General features: G+C 39.7%; 1 protein-coding gene across 1 annotated transcript in view; it reads left to right on the top strand.

The window, feature by feature from the left end:
• The first annotated feature begins 2,449 nt into the window (after positions 1-2,449).
• PEX19 (peroxisomal biogenesis factor 19) overlaps positions 2,450-17,971 on the top strand; it is a 743,396-nt gene continuing 727,874 nt past the window's right edge. The window contains exons 1-2 of the mRNA XM_044059399.1: positions 2,450-2,555; positions 11,125-11,216. Coding sequence (XP_043915334.1) covers positions 2,495-2,555; positions 11,125-11,216 — 153 coding nt within the window. The 5' untranslated portion in view covers positions 2,450-2,494. The remainder of the gene's footprint in view (positions 2,556-11,124; positions 11,217-17,971) is intronic.

Genomic DNA, 17,971 nt, shown 5'->3' on the forward strand with positions numbered 1-17,971 from the left:
GGCATGTACAGTCATTGGAGCCCATGGAACCAAGGAAACTGTCGGCACCATGGGTGAGAATGGTGCCGAGGTATGTACAGTCATCACAGCCTATCGAGCTGAGGAGACTGTCGGCACCGTGAACTGGGATGGTGCCGAGGCATGTACAGTCATCGGAGCCCATGGAGCACTGTGGATGGGGATGGTGCCGAGGCATGTACAATCATCAGAGCCAATATGGGAATCAAGGATGGCACCGAAGTCAGTGGTGCCGTGGTTGGAACCGAAATAGGAGTGAATACCATGGTTGGCACCGAGGGAGAGGACACAGATCCTGGTGCAGAGGAGGTCTGCACCGAGGGCGCTGGCAAAGCATGGAGCCGACTCGGTTCCATAACTGATGGAGATGCAGGAATTGAGTGACTCCATTTTTCCTTATATTTTTTGGTCTTAAGAGGGGGTGAGACCTCCGACCCAGATACAGCCTCCGACAAAGGTGTCTTGTCTAAACCTTTTAAAATAAGTTTATTCTTAGGTTCTAATAGTGTCCGATTACTAAAACTAGCACAAATGACACAATCAGCTTTAATATGATCCACGCCCAAACAGTAGACACAACTGACATGTGTATCTGAGTTAGGCATCTTACGTCCACACTTGTCACACTGTTTAAAACCCAACTTAGCTTTGTCTGACATGGTAAGGAAACAATGCTATCCTATATAAAAAATAAGGCAGAAAATACCTATGATGTTATGTTAAGGAACACCACTAGTAAAAAGGGAAGGCCTGTCAAAGACAGGAGAGAGGGACAGTACCAAAAAGGGTAAAAAATTAAATTTCCAAGGAAAAGGGTAGGAAATAGGCCTAGGTTATAAGTAACAGTGAGAAAAGGCTAACTTGACTAAAAATTTTGTAATTTAGAAGAAAAACTGTCGTAAAAACAATTTACTACTTAGCTTTGAGAGAGATGGCTAACACGTTTGACTAGGAACACGGCAAACGAGGTCTGGAGTATCTAGGAGAGGGGCATTGTGGGTAGGTTCCTAGCGGAGAGTTTTTGGCTTGCGCGAGCTGGAAAATGGCCGTATCGGTTTTGAGGACGGAACTGAGGTCCTATCTGTAATGTATGAACAAAGATTTACATCAGATATTGGGTTTCCTGGTCTGTACTCAATTCTTTATCCCACTACATCAAAGGAATGACTTCAGGGCAAAAATATGAGAAACTTGAGAGTTATGGTGTGTACTATACAGTGATGATGATAAGCAGTAAAAGGATGCTTAGGATGGGGTGGTAATCACAGCAGAACACTTAGACTGGACGACAGTCTCCATGTTAGGGACCCCCAACTTGAAACTTGCTGAAGGCCCCAAAACACTAACACCAGTCCTAAGTGTAAATATTTCAGCCATATTTGTTTTCAGTTAACCTGCCAGGTCCAAAATAGTTCACATTTTAGCTGTTGTAAGGAAGTTTCTAAATGCATTAAATCTTCAGCTAAATTTAATAAATTATTTTAAAAAAGAAAAAAAAAACATACCTCTCAACAATCCAGATGCATGTAAAATGTCCAGATATTTGCCTCATACTTTTTTTCCTCATAAAGTTTGTGGTTTTCTGGCAAATTGGTGAGGACTGAAGTCGCCAAATAATGGCATGTGATTGAGTTTCAAACTTCATATCATTCAGAAAATGTATGCCAAAACAAATCCTGTTATTCCAGCAACTTTCTAAGTTCATATATGCAATATTTGAAATCTGTCTTTATTTTTGGGCCTTTGACCCCCAGCCATTATTTTAGGCTGTGTCCAGATTTCTTGCCCAAAGAGGTTGAGAGGTATAAAGATGCTAGGTTTATAATACTAGACGTTTTAAGTTGGTGCTTTAACTATTGTATCTCATTTTGTGTTAACTATGCTTCATGCTGCAGTTGTCATTTATACATAATGTTGTTATCCTGTACTCATTCTGTTTATGCACGTTTCTCTTAATATTATTTCTGTATACATTCGTTCTTTAGTGATATTTATTGAATTTTTCAGAAAGAATAATTTTAAAAGTTACCGACTTCTAAGGTCCACCATATACCTCGCAATATCTTAGCCCAAGAAATCTGGACACAAGGCCAAAAATAACGGGAGTCAAAAGCCCAAAAATAAGGACAAATTTTAAACATTGCTCATATAAACTTACAAAGTTGCTACAACAAAAGTCTTTTTGTTAGCATGCATTTTTTCTAAAGGATATGAAGTATGGAACTCAAAATGTCTGACTGCCATTATTTAGTGATCAGTGATTTGCCAGCAAACCATACATTTTATGAGGAATAGATTAAAAATATGAGGCAAAATCACGACATTCTGCAAAATTCTGTGGAAGACTTGGGCATTATGACTTAGGTACACACTCTACCTGTGAAGATGAAGCCGCTTTTCAGTTGGTGGGCGTGGTTTACCAATGTTACGCCTGTGATGATGTCGCAGTCAACGAGTCTTCCCCTTCAAGAGGAAGATGGCGGCGGCAGAAGGCAGTGGAAGCGGTCATGACAAGGAGTTGGAAGAACTGTTAGATAGTAAGACAGTGATTCGCATTTTTGAACTGGGCATCATTGATGTGCTTGCGTGTAGTTACGTGTATTATGTTGGGTGGATGAAAGTAGAAGTTTAGTAATGTCAACGCTGTATGGCAAAGATTAGAAATAATGTCACTTAAGACGCAATATTGTGTATGCGCATTAATAAAAAGTTCACGTTTATTCAGAAATACTCTCCAGATTTATTTTTTGGGCTTTATATGAACTTATATAATGAGTAACATTATAAAATGAATAGCTTTATTAAATGGACTAAATGACCGTAAAAGTATACAATTTTTCAGGGGTAATTTTGAAGAAACTGGACGCTGTTGATGGGTTATTTCCCCACGTGAAAGTGTGTGCAACTGTGGTCATCTTGCTCAGTGGGAGTTGTGATGTTTGGTTTAGGATTGTGGAGGCGGAGTTGCTCAAGGAACTCTTCATTGGGTGTTTTTGGCGAATCTTTCACAGCATCCCGTCTTGTTGCAGGATATGCTTGCAACCCTTCTTAAAGGATGCACACCTTTCAGTTGTACCTGGACAAAGCTGAATGTAATGGGATGAAAGGTCCAAAAATTGGGGCAGATTTTAAATGTTCTTATGAATGAACGTAGAAAGAATAACAGGTTTTGTTAGCATGCATTTTCTGGAGGATTTAAAGTCTGAAACTCAACTGTGTGGCATTTACTTAGTGACTTCAATACACAGTGATTTGCCATAAAACCAGACATTTTATGAGGAAAAGTCCAAAAATATGAGGCAAAAGCTGTATATTCTGCGAATTATGGACAGTTAAGAGAAATGCATAACAGTGAGTCATAGAAATTCTTTAAAATATGGCTTTGTGTATTATGAAGCTGTTATTAAAATTTGACTCTGTTATTAGGGACTTGGGCACTTTCATTAATATTCAACTATCCTTTGAACACCAAGTTGCCGCTGTTATTAGGAATACATTTTATGTAGTCATACTGATCATTAGGGGTATATTTTTTAGAGCCAAGGAAATAATCACCCCCTCGCTCTACTCCTCCCTTGTCAGGCAAATATAGAGTGTAGTGCGTCTTTTGGTATGTGCACATCTAAGCATATGACCTTGAGAGACCACAGCAGTTCTTACTAAGGCAGTCAATGGCATGCTCGCCTTGAGCTATGCTGACAGCCTAAAAGCACTTTCACTGTTTTCTGTCGACTTCAGATAGGGTACCACTGCCTGTCTTATAAAACTTCAAAGGATCTGTCCCATTTGACCTCCTTCACAGCCACAAAACTAACAAATACCCTAAACACCCACTCAAGAATTCTGAACTCAACTTGCAATATAAATTGGATTTTCTGGCAGGCTATGTTACTGGTCAGTGTTAAATTTGGTACTGTCTATGTTAAATTGAACTAAGCTTGAATACTATGCTACTAGTCAGTGTCAAGCTTGGTACTGTCCATGTTAAATTGAACTAAGCTTGAATACTATGCTACTAGTCGGTGTCAAGCTTGGTGCTATGTAAATTTGAATGCTTCTGTATACACCTTATATTTTACTTAAATTTAACTGTGCAGTTTTCTCCCTGGGCCTCTGCTGAAAATGGGCATGTATCCAGTTGGATTTTGCCGGTCAACAAATGTAAAATAAATAATACCTCTTGTGGAACAAACTCCCCCTGGGCATAAAGCATAGTAGTTCACTGAACTTTTTTAAGAGCATCCCGGATGATTGGATGGGCAATTGTAAATACACTCCTGGTCTAGCCCCTCTAGCCCACATGGAAAGGGGACATAATTAGGTCCAAAGTAATTCATTCTTTTGGGGCTCTGACGTGGCCCTTCAAGCCCTTATGGTAAGAGGATGCAACCGTAAACCATGTACCAGCAGCTAGGTGGAATAACGGTCAATAACTCAAGAATAATTAGTCCAAAATTCCATTAATGCAAAAATAAGTTGTCTTTTTCCAGTTGTGATTAAGGAACAGAGCAAGGTTTTGAGACAAATTTAGGGACATTTAAGAAAAGTGAATTTAGTAAGTATTCCACATTTTAATTTTCTCCACCCTGTATAAAGCAATGTTCCATATTTTGAAGGTAGAAGGTATGCTTTTTGTGACAAAAAGCTTTAGTCCAGTGCTTCTAAAATGTAGTTTAACACATTTTATTTCTCTGTAGGACAGCTTTTGAGTGAATAGTCCAAAATATTTAACAAATATTCCAGGTTTATGCCTCTGTCTTTGAGTGTTTAGGCAGTAAGTGAGAGAAATATGCACTTTATCTTTAATGTTTACGTGCATGGGCTGTTGCCGCATAACTAAAAGACTCTGTATTGGAATATGAATTCAAGTCCATGGATTGGCGTATAAAAAACATACCCTTATCTTACAGTATCAGAGGTGAAGTTGAAGCCTCCTTACTGGCATCCACATCTGGGTAACGTTTCCCAATCATATGGGTTCTAATGATTTGAGCACATTTAAATAAGAGGTTTTTTTTTAAACCCCTTTAATAAATTATCGCTCAAAGCATAGGCGAGTGTTCATTAACAGTAAAGAAAACAAGACGTATTAACATTTTTTTTTCCATTTACATACATTTTACATCACTTTTCTTTTTATAAACATCTTTATTTAATTATCATTTGTGACATAGGTAAGCTTACATTTATATAAAAGTAATTAAGCCATAGTAACAAGTTCACATTTAGAAACATTGTAATCTACTTTTATTTATCATATAAGCTAACCAACATTACATAAAATTAAAAAAAATTGTGGCATTCCTTAAACCTTACTCCTCTTCCAAAACACTGTTTTGCATGTATTATTCCCATAATTTCCATTTTTGATGTGTAGTTTACTACCCTTTCCTAAAGATCCTACTTCCATTTTTTTATTTCTGTTACAATATTCAGTACTTCAAATATGTTTGGTTTAGACTTTGATTTTCGTTTTCTAGTAATTGCTTTTTTGGTCACCAACAGAATTTAACAAAGCCTTACTGCCTCACAGCAAGAGGTTCTCCTGTTCGATTCACGGCTGGAGTGCCTTCTGTGGGGAGTCTGCATGTCCTCCCTGCGGTCGAGTGGCCTCCGAAAGACATGCGTGAAATGTGCATGCCTTTGCTAAAGGTTGGGTGTCGGGCTGGCAACTCTGCACAAAAAACAATCATTAGCAGACCGGAGTTCCGCTGTGGCGACCCCTAACCGGGAAAAGACGAAAAGACCAACAACAATCCCAGTTCAAAAAATAATTTCCGTAGTTACACTTATTTGCTTGCCCTATATACTCTGTGGGAATTTTTTTTAAAGTTTGCTAACTCATTACATTCCAAGTGTATGTTCCCAGTTACCTCTTTCTTCCTCATCACACTGCCAAAATTTGACATCTACCAGAGGAAACATTATTTGGAGTCTACTTCTAGTATAAAAGTATTTATGCAAACTCCTCCAAGCAAAAATCCTAAATCTTGTAGCATTTGTTGCATATTTGGTAGCCATACATATGTCCTCACATTTTTCTTTGTGAGTTACATATCAAGTCTCTCTTCCCAACCTTTTCTGACCTCTTCTCGTGGATTCTTATAGTGCAGTATTTTTATATATATATATATATATATATATATATATATATATATATATCTAAAATCGCATATCTTTGCTTTGTAATTATCATCAGTACAGCACTGGGTAAATTGCTGAATTTCCTGCCTTCTCTTAAACCTCAGTCATTGTCCTGAACATGCATGTGTTGTTCCCAAAATTTCCATTATTTGTAATTTGCTCCTTCCCTTTTCTAAAGATCCCACTTCTGACTCTTCTACCTCTCTTATTCAATACTTCAAATGCAGTTGGTTTAGACTTCTGATTTCCATTTGCTAGTAATTTTTTTTTTGATAGGCAACTTAATTAAACTTAACTCTTTACTTTGTTTAGGCAGTTCAGATCCCGTTTCACAGCTGAAAAAAAAAAATCATATCCTTAGTCTCCACCATTACTCACCCAATATTTGACAGATCACTCTGCTGGGGAATTTTTAAAATCTGCACTCCCGAAACACATGGTCCTAGTTACCTCTTTCTTCCCCATCACAGCTCCAACATTTGCTGTCTATGTGAGGAAAGCTTTTAAATCTGTGTGGGGTATAAAAATACCTATGCAAGCACAGATCTTAAACATTCTGGACTTTGTTGCATACTTGGGAGCCATTCGTATATTCTTCCATTGTTCTCTTGTAAATTGCTTTTCCAGTCTTTTCCAATCCTCTGTGATTCTTAGAGTTATCATGCAGTGTTTTATATGCCCTACTAATCGTCCTTTTCTAACAGAAGCTTCTGTTTTAGATTCAACTAAAACCCCCCACCAGAGCATGTTTTTCACTTAAGAGTTCCCTGTCCCTTTCACTTTGTCTGTACTTTCATATCATTCCCTGGTAGGGAAGATAATCTTTAGTCTGTGGACCAAATTTCCTCTTGACCTTATCTCACTGTGTTAATCATTCTCTCTCTAGTTATTTGCTCCCAGTACCTTGGTTTATTTACCAATTTTCTACAGTAAATTCCAGATCCATCTTGCCTGTTTTCTATACTCCTACCTGCAGTCGTCTCTATTGACAAAATCTTCTTTCTCCGTTTTTAGTGTTGGTTTAGTTCTTAGAATTTTTTCTTCTACTTTATGAATATAATCTGTATGGCTGTTTTTCTCCTTAAGGATTTGCATCCAAAATCTCACTATTTCTTTATTTCTTGAACCCCCTGCTTTATCATTCCTCTCCGTTTTTAATTTTAACCATCTGCTTGTGTTATGCATATGAGCTTTAACTGCGTAACTTTAAAATCGTAAACCTCCTTGTTTTATTGAGAGGATCAGCTTATCCCACTTTAATAAGAATTTTATCTGTTTCATGTCTTATTTGAATTTTGACTGTATATGTTATAACTTTTTAATGATCACATGTGGCGAGGTAAGGGTTCAGATCAACATCTGCATGGTGGTGTTAAGACATTGGATCTTATTCATTGGGAGATTGTGTGTCACACTGTGGGGTGAAATGGTGTCTTAAGTGGAGGTCTCCATGGTGTTCCCTTTCCACCACTGCCTGCTATTGCTTCCCTCTCCCACACATATCCGGAGTGCTTCTGACCTCCTCTCTCTTTCTGCATCATAGCTTCCTTACATTTTCCAGATTACTTTACCTCTTCTCACATTTTGTTATGCTCTTTACCTTTTCCTGCATTATTTCAGCACTCTAATTGGGTCAGACAACACTGCAGTAACTGTGGAGGAAATTGAATTAAGTTGGGAATATTCTGAGATGACCAGTAAAACGAAGCAAGTAGTGTCAGAACAGTCACCAAAAAACTCCAGAAAGCACAATAAAATGAATCCCTCAGTATAAAGCAAGTTTTAATCTATTTTAACACACAACACTACAAATATGTTTTTGTTCATCGGATCACATTCAGTTATGGATTCCCAGCTTTATATAGTGACATCAAAGTTCACTGGCCAGTCATAAACACTGTTCTCATAAAAACCTGTTCAAAAACACTTAATAAACCTTTAAAATAATTATAAATGGTGCTAAACTACTTTAAGTACATGTTAAAATGTTCATATTAAAATTTTACTTAAAAATTGCAAGTAAATCATTTATTTAATTTCAGTACTAAAAAGCTGTATGTAAAAAAACATTGTTCTGCTGTTTTCCGCCATCTAGTGGACATTTAAAATATAACAACCGAGCTACAAAATGTCAATTCAAAATATAAAAAGCACATGGAAAAGAATATTACACTATTACAAATCAACCTGCAATATACACTTTTTTACATAGCTGGCTATAATTTAGTCTGCCTTAATTTTAACACAGGGGTTGTGTTTATATGTCCGTTAAGGCCAGGAAAAACATTGGCTTTTATTTGCCAAAGCAACTCTGTATTCCAGTTTGGTTTCCCATGACCTACTAAAATTTTTTCAAGAACAAAAAAATGAAATTTTGTCCCTGTGCACATTTTTGTGTGCTTGTAAAGTGTATTAGTGTCTTTGTGGGTAATAATGTCTCTGTAATGCTCATAAATCCGTCATCTTGGTTTCCTTTCAGTTTTTCCAATAAAGGTAGCCAAATAAATCATCCCCATTGAATTACAGTTGTAAAAAGAATCGGACAAAACTTGCTTTTTATACTAAAGGGTTCATTTTATGGTGCTTTCTACAGTAGTGTCTGTCATGCTGCAATGTTCTGAGATGCATTTTAGAGTTTTTTTTTTTTAATAACCTTTTTGATCTAATGATGGCCTGAACAAAAATAAAAACTAAGGAAAGAAATTCAGGCATCCTCAAGTTTACTTTTACTTTTACCTTCATCCTTTCAGCATGCTCTAACTGGCCACAAGTACACTGTAGTAACTGTAGAAGGAGTAATCAAACTACCAGACCCCCAGAACCCGGGGGGCATGCGGTAAGGTGTATTTTAGAGTTGTTTTCCTACATTTTGATCAAGTGATGGCCTGAACAAAACCATGAGCAAGGAAAGGAATTTCATAGTTTCTTTTTCAAAGAAGAAATTTGTTGTGTCTGGCAAAGTAGCAGTTCATTAAAAAAAGAAAAGAAAAACAAATGCTTGTGAGGATACTTAGTCATACCTGGGAATAGTACCTGCATCCTTACCCCGTGCCAAAAAAATTATATTTTATATGTCTTCTTTGTTTTAGCTCAAGATGAAAGAAAAATTGGCTACAGTCATATTTCAAGTGGCTGCTGTCAAACATATATATAGAGCTTGCTTCCTCAGATCTACCCCAAAAAGATGGATTCCTTTTGTGTATCACTTTGATGTCTGACCCTGGTGAAACGGAAAGAGCACATAGAATGTAGTAGCATATTTCAAACTGTTGCTTTTAGAGACCTTTAACAGTATGCATGCGTACCACTACCTCCCCAAAAAATAACCTACTGTGTACGCCTCTGATGTTTAATTGTTTCTCCTAAACAGTGCAGTACCTTCAGGCAGGCAGTAGTGACCTTGTGTGTGCACTCTGAGGTTTGTAAGGAAAGTTAAAGAAATAATGAACAGACTCTACAGGTGGCACACAAGCTATAGCAACATTTTGTGCACGCCTCAAATGTTTGATTGTAAGGAAAATTATAGTAGTAATGCTTGCACCATCACCAGCCCTCCCATCCCACAAGCTACAGCAACCTTCTCTGCACTCCAGTAAGCATGCTAGTTTTGACTAAGATGAGGTTCACGGCAGAAGACGAGAAATAAAAAAAAAAAAGATGAGTTCAGGGGTGAGGCCACTATAAAAGCTTGTGACACAATCTAGTTATACAGCCTGGAGTACGTTGACCACCAGGCCCCCAAAAGGTCTGAGTGTCTGGATGTTCTGTGATTCATTGTAATACTTATTTTTTAAAGATAATGATTTGCGACTTTTTCTGTTTTACTGCTAACCAGAAAAGTCATGTGTGTGCATATCCACAGATAAAAATCTGTGATCTATACTTTTAATATACACCCACTGCTCCTGAAAGCCAGATGTATTGCAGGCCATACTGATTTTTATATGTGGACCATGGACTTGGCTTATCAAGAGCATTCACAGATACACCAGTGTTTCACAGAAGCACACAGTACTGACGCTGCCTCCGATAAGCCATGTATATCACAAGATGCACAAACACATACACTGCACACTTGTCTACAGGCAAATTGGATGAATGCTGTTTTACTTGTGTCACATTTTGGGGTGTATGAGGACACCAGACACAGGAAGGGAATGAAAACTCCACACAAAAAAGCCTTGGCCAGTATCACAAGTAGAGCTTTGTAGTATGAGTTAGCAATGCTACTCACTGTCTCTGTAAAGAGTTAATTTCACAAATGTCCTTCTCCTGTCGTACCTCTAAAGACAGCCACTTATGTGCAGTGTTGATACTTGTGATAGAAAGTTGAAAAAAAATATGGTCATCTTGTTACTGTTAAATACTCTGCAACCCCTCCCTCTTCCCGCCCACAAGTATAAATCATAGCAGTAATGGTTTTGCACTGATTTTCGCAACTACATAGTTTGACAGTACTTCTGCCATGAAAGATCAATGATTGCTATTAGTCACTGATTACATAACAGCAGGGGTTAGTCACTGGTATCCACAGATGGCCACCAGCACTTAACTGTGGCAAGGCACCCCAACAACCTCATGCAAGGGGGGGGTTTCCTGTGCAGCCTGTTACTTAATATAATATCCTCCAAGGTTACACATTGTTGGGGAAGACTAGGAATAGTTATGTAAACTGCTTAATTTGATACAGCACACAACTGCCTAAAACTGTACATTGATGTGACATGACTAACGTCAATTATTTTAGAGAAAAGTAATTTCTCCGAGTTTGGTTTACTCATGTAAGCATTCCACTTGTTCAGTACTGTCCCCAGGTTACACCCCTGGCTGTGAGCAGTGGAATTAGTGCATCCTTAAACAGTAGAATTGTGTAATTGTGTTTCCTGGACTGTTTGTATCTGGAGGTTTTCATATTGTCGTAGTATCTGAAGTGACTGTAACAACAATTTGTTTTATTTTCAGACGCACTACACGATTTTGACAAAAATGCAGCCCAGGCGCAAGCTGCAGAACCAGAAACCCCAAATTCTCCAGAGCTTGTAGGAGATGCGTCAGTAAGTTGGAAATAAAAATGTCTTTGACACTTGGGCATGGGTTGGCATGTTTGGAGCACTGCTTCAGCTGCAAATTGCTGCAGTTGTGCTCTCAGTGCACACAGTCCACTGGTGTGCTATATGCTTGTTAATGATTTATTTTCTGGTTAGCTTTTTTTCTTTGACCTTTGGTTCAGTTTAAAAGGGCTTCTGCCTGCCTGGTTATCTAGTATTAAATGTGTACAAGAACAGATAGCAAAGTATACAGGGGGGTCTTTAACCAGCTTCACAAGCCATAAACGTTGGCACACTTTTGCTGCAAAGCATGTAATTTTGGGATGTGTGTTATCATTTCACTGCAGCAGTAGAACTGTAACCTTTATTTATTTTGTTTAAATGTATATTGTTTTTTTCCCTTTCGTAGTGTAGTTAAATATATATCTCTCTAGCAGCATTTTGATTCATAGTGGTTTCTAGATTTGAAGTGGTGCAGGTTCAAGACAGACGTATTAAAATCGGTCAGTGCAAATGTTGAAGTAGTATTTGACTGCACATATATTTGGGAGTCGGATAGCAAATATACAGTTGAAATTATTATGCATGTGTGTGTGTCTGTATGTAATATAATAAAATGTTGCAGTTTAGTCTGTACAAACTGGCCCCTTAACCACAACCTGAATATCTATGAGTAAAAATAAAAATGGGATAATACAGTACAGCACAACATTGTTTTGACATCAATGGTACACTAGTGTTAACAGTAACATACATGTATTGTTTACATTTTTCTAGGAGGACTGAGAAATTTTAGTTTTAATACTGTGGTGGGTACATGACATGTCAATGAGAATACCTTAAAACAGAGTGTAGAACTTCAGAAATTAAATCTTCACTGTATTTTGCATGACATATAGCTCATAGTTTCATAGTATAGTACTAGGCTATCTGCCCTGGGGCATTTGTAAGCCTAGCCATAGTGATGTGGCATTTGCCACCCCATGAAATGGTACAAAAATGTACAGAATAAATTTAGAATACTGTGTCTAGTAGTGACACAATGAAGGTCCCCTTATATAATAGAATTAGTTTACTGTGCCCCTGTCTAGCAGTGACACAGATGTGACCCCTGGGATAAACTTACGATCTCCCATCCACTCATCAAGATTTCTCTTGAAGAGAGTCAGTGAGGGGCTCTGCCTAATATGAACTGGGATCTTGTTCCAAAGCATGGGAAACCTCTGGGTTATGAATCTATCCCTCCAGCATGTCCTATTCATACTTGTGCCGAGTTTAAGTCTTTAGCTCTCGTGGTCCTGATGGACTTGGATTTTTTGAGGTGGAGCATGTCCATCAGATCCTGATTGAACATGGCCTTGTACGTCAGGCAGAGATCACCTCTGAGCAGGCAGTATGATACTGAATAGAGCTGAAGTTTCTTTAGTCTGGCAGAATAAGACATATGTTGGAGACCCTTGATCCTCTTGGTGAGGTACTTTTGTGGTCTCTCCAGCTGTTGCAAATGCCGGGTGAGGTACATACCAAATGGGGCATTGTACTCAATCACGGGTCTGATGAGGGAGGAATATAGGGGTACAATGACATCCTTGGATCTGGATGTGAATCCCTTCATGATGAGGTGTGCAAGGTAGAATGTTTTTCTAACCACTTTGGCAACGTGGGTATCAAATGAGAGGTCGCTGTCGACTTGGGTCCCTAGGTCTCTGATTACTTTTTCAGTACTCAGTGGGTTGCTGTCTATGTGATAATTTGTGGGTACTTTGTTTTTCCCAAAGGGGATGACTATACATTTTTTGGCATTTAGTTGAAGGCCGTGACTCCGGCACCAGTTGTCCGTTTCTGTGAGGCCTTTTTGTAGGATGTGTGTGTCTGCTGGTGTCTGCTGGTGTATCGACTATGGCGCCTAGTTTGCAGTCATCTGCGAACTTTGTCGGACACAGCCCTCCCGTGTTTGCTTTAACATCTGAGAAATAAATGCCGAACAAGAGGGGTCCCAGGACAGATCCCTGTGGGACATCACTTGTGACTGGCTTTGAGTCTGACATTGCTCCAGCGATTTTAACTTTATGGGTTCTGTCCTTTAGCCAGTTTGCAACCCATCTAGTGATATAAGGGTTTACATTTAAGCTGTTGAGCTTATCTATCATGCCTGAGTGGGGTATTGTGTCGAAGGCCTTAGCCAAGTCCAGGTATATGCTGTATGGACTGCTTTGCCCTCGTCAATGGCTCTAGTGACTGTTTCGAAAAAGTCAACCAGGTTTAAAAGGCAGGATCTGCCCTTTACAAAGCCGAACTGGGTGGGGTCAAGTGTCTGTAGGTCCCCTATGTCTCTGTTTATGAGTTCCATAATGATTCTTTCCATAGCTTTGCAGACCAGGCTGGTTAAGCTTATGGGGCGGTAGTTTCCAGGGTCTGTAGAGGCACCCCCCTTTTGAAGTGGGACCACTGTTGCTGTACGCCAGTGTTCAAGTACATATCTCGAAGTAAGGCTAAGGTTAAATAGCATTTTTATGTGTGGGTTTAGCTCCTCTTGGAGTTCACGTAACACGCAACCCGGGATACCGTCAGGTCCCATTGATGCTGTGTTTTTTGCTTTGTTTAGGGTGGTTCTCACTTGGACATCTGAGATGACAGGGAGATTACATTCAGCTGGGATAAGTATTTCTTCTTTTGGGGGTGAAGGAGGGGAGAAATTTGCACTGAACCTGTCAGCCAGAATGTTGGCAAAAACTGTGGGGACAGAGTATTTTTATTGTTGTGAACCAACTCTGAGCATATCTGAGGGTTTCCGCCCAGGTTTCTAACATAGCTGAAGAAGGCTTTGTGGTTATCTTTAGTGTCCTTAGCGATTTTTCTCTCAAAGTTGGCCTTGGATGATTTTATGGGAGAACGTAGTTTTCTGCTAATGTTGATCAGAGATGTCTTCCCTTCATGGGATTTTGCTCTGACGTGCAGTAGCTTCCTTCTTTTGTTATACAATTTGTTTATGGCTGAGGTCCACCAGACAGGACGCTTACCTTTGGTGGAGAGGGACTTGGATTTGTTTGGGATTGCATGATCCATGCATTCTTGGAGATGTCCATAGAAAGCATTTGTGAAGGATTCGGCATTGTGGGATGTGGTATCCACTGGCACAGTGGGCTTAAAGGATACCATCTCAGTCTTAAGAAGAGTGAAGTCTGCTTTTGAGAAGTTTTTCACTGTGTTCTTTTGTGCTGGGGGTGGAGGTGGGATATGTATATCCAGGGTGATTAGTCTGTGGTCAGATCTCACTAGTGAGGGGTATACTTCCAGTGTGGAGCATTTTGTCCCCATGTTTGTGATGATCAGGTCTAATGTATTATCTCCCCTAGTGGGAGAGGTGACTAATTGTTCCAGTGCATTTGAATTTATGAATTCCAGGAACCTTTGGGCTAGGGTATTAGGGCTAGAATAATGTACCCAATCTATGTTTGGGTAGTTGAAGTCTCCCAGTATGATGGTATTTTGTGATACATTCATATCCTCCAATGTCTTCAGGAAGGCTGAGTGGAGTTCTTGAGATTGGGAGGATGGTCTGTAACATGCTACCAGTTGTATAGCAGTTTTGCCTATGGTTAGTTGCACCTGTATATGGTCTCTGATGCTTCATGTGTTGCTACTAACCTGGAGGTGTGGGTGTCCTTGATGAATATGGACACTCCCCCTCCCTTTGTGGTTCGGCCCAGGTTTTGGGGCCGAAAAGCATGATATGAGGTATAGCCTGGTAGCGCTGGGCTGCTCTCAGGAGCCTTGAACCAGGTTTCAGTTACTGCACAGACGTCTATGTTCTCCATGCTGAGGAGTGCATCAAGTGCTTGCATCTTGAGATTTAGACTTCTGGCATTGAGCAGCATTACCCTTAGTTTTTTTCCATTATTGTTTTCTAAGGAGGTGGGTTTGTCTTTTAAGCCTTGCCTAAAAAAGGCACTATGGGGGTGACAAGAGCGTTAGCCAATATCCGGAAGCCCAGTGGTGACAGGTTTAAGCCATCCCTTGCGAAGCAGCGTGGCTTGTCCAACATGTCATCCCAGGCAGACAGACATTGGATCCCCTTAGAATGACACCAGTACTTGAGCCAATTGTTAAAGCTGATCATCTTGTCTTTGTATTGTGGTATCATTCTTGGTGAGGGCAAGATGCTGCTCAGGGTCAGGGTCATACCAGCCTGGGCTACATAATCGGAGAGCTCCTCTCTGTCTCTTTTCATGTAGTCCAGGGAGGTACGTCTCAGGTCATTCACACCAGCATGGACAATGATGGAGTCATATTTGTACTTGCTTTGGAGTGACTTGAGTGCGTGTGTTATGTGGCGGATCCTAGCTCCCGATAGACAGCTCACAGTCACCTTCTCCTTGTTCAGCCTGGTCAGCGGGACATCAGTGTGTCTGACTATAGAGTCACCTATTACTAGTGTATCAGGCAAGGTGTTTGCCCTTAAGGGCTGTGATTGGTTGACACACTGATTTATTGAAGTATGTGTTGCATGTGTTTTATTTTGAGGTGGTGGATTTTTGGGTGTCTGCTTTGGGAACCTCTGTTGTTTTGGTAAGTTTTTTGTTAGAGCCTCCGAGTATGTCTTTGTGTTTTTATATGTTTGGTTTGCAGTTGTGGTAGGTCTATGTGGGACTGGGGTTGTTGTGTGTGTGGTTGCCATCTCCTCCTGTCTGGTCATGCCAGCCCTGAGTTGAGAGAGTTCAGCCTCCAGTTTGGCTATATAGTTGCATCTCTCACATGTATTTGTGTTTGTTGGGAGGAGGAGAGGGTTGTCTGTTTACATGAGACAATTGTAGCATTGTCTCAAGATATCCAGATTGACCAGCTGAACTGGAGACGACGCCAGTAATCTACCACTCGACATGCTAGAACTGTACAAGGGAGTGCTGTACCTTTAAGGGAAGTGGATATTCACAGGGGTGGTAAGTAGATGTAGTGCTTTACTTAGTACGAAAGTGCTTACTTAGTAGAGAAGTATTGAGAACAAGTGCTAGGCTTATAATATAGTAAGTAGTCTGGTTATACTAAGAGTAGAGCTTCCTTAAGGGAAAATTTGAAGAGCAGACTTGGCGGAGCCAGAAAAAGTTTAACCGGCTATGCGCACAACCGCGCAAGGCCGTGCAAACGCGGATTTTAAACAGTGAACTACAAAAGAGCTACAAATGGTCCAAAACAACCAATTACTACTGCTTCTTGTGCTGAGGTCACTTCCTACAGGGACAGGTAGGCTGCTCAAGGCTCCCCACTCCCACTGGTGAGCAAAGAAACTTCCTTCTATCCAAGTAAGGTAATGGACAACACAGGAACTACACCACAGCCCAGAATACAGCAATGCCTGTAAAGTGGTCTAAACTAGTCGAGGAAGGCGGGAAAACAAGGATTATTTTTTTGTTTTTTTGGTAGAAACACACAGAAAATGCAGAAACAGTGATAAATTAGTTACACAGGCTAGCACACTTTAATGGGCAGCCTCCACAGTTAAATTAAACAAACAAACAACAAACTTTCGATCAAATTCGACTAAAATGTAACTTTAAGTGCAGATTTTAAAATAATGCAGCAAACAGTTACAAAACAGTTCAAGCTAGTTCAGGGTAAGCTACAGAAGCTATTCCAAGTGAAAAAAAAAGCAAAGATACTTAAATCCAGAAAGTAGTCGCTTTTCTGAGTTCCTTGCTGCTAGGACCACTCTGCAGACCCACGAGGAGCTTGTCTGAGTAGTATAGCCAGAAAAAAATGCCCAGAGGCGGATTTTAAACAGAGAACTACAAAAGAGCTAGAAATGGTCCAAAACAACCAATTACTACTGCTTCTTGTGCTGAGGTCACTTCCTACAGGGACAGGTAGGCTGCTCAAGGCTCCCCACTCCCACTGGTGAGCAAAGAAACTTCCTTCTATCCAAGTAAGGTAATGGAAAAGCATTAATTCTGTATCCTGATTAATGTAAAGCAGTAGTAGATAAACTGCTTGCAGTATTGGTTTTACAAGAGTTGTGCTTGTACAGCTGCCCTTGATAGTTATCAGAAAAGCTGTATTAATATCGAAACTCGAGGAACTTCATATTAAATGCCACATTTTAAAAATGTTGGTACTTTTATACAAGTGTTCATGCAGAATACCCAATAGCAATATTGAACTGAAGAAATATGAATAGGAACTTTTTCCTGTCTCTCTTACATCCTGATCTAAATGTGTGGTGGATAATTGATTGGAGCTAAGTGGATGCTTGTGACTGTGGGGCAAGGTCATCTCAGAAGGACAGTAATGGAATAAACAAGTGTGCATATAAGTGCATGGAATAAACAAGTGCGCATATAAGTGCACGGACTAAAGGTTGACGAGATGATGAGAATGTCTGCTGTAAGTCTGTTCGCTACTCCTGGTTTTCAGGAGACTGAACACTAAATTTGCACGTTTTGTTCAGGTTAACTTTTGGTTTGTCAGATATGTCCCTGATGACTGGCTGAATTTTGGCCTCTTATGGCTGCCTCTTTCCATAGTAATGGGGAAAGAATAGGCCCATTGGTTGGGAGATGCAGAGGTTCATTGGGCAGTGGGGGGCAAAAACACGTGTAAGTGGAAGGAACAGAAAGGTGCAACAAACCTTAAGGAATTTACAGTACGTTGCATCAGCATCATGTTAAAATGAAGAAAACCATCTGAGTAATGCATTTGTGTCTTTTAAATTGATAGCTTTGAATGAGGAAGCTGAAAAAGTGTGTATAGGTAGAATTTGGGGAACT

Source organism: Protopterus annectens, chromosome 17.part0 (genome assembly GCF_019279795.1).
Source record: "Protopterus annectens isolate FY-2018-M chromosome 17.part0, PAN1.0, whole genome shotgun sequence".
Lineage (NCBI taxonomy): Eukaryota > Metazoa > Chordata > Ceratodontiformes > Protopteridae > Protopterus > Protopterus annectens.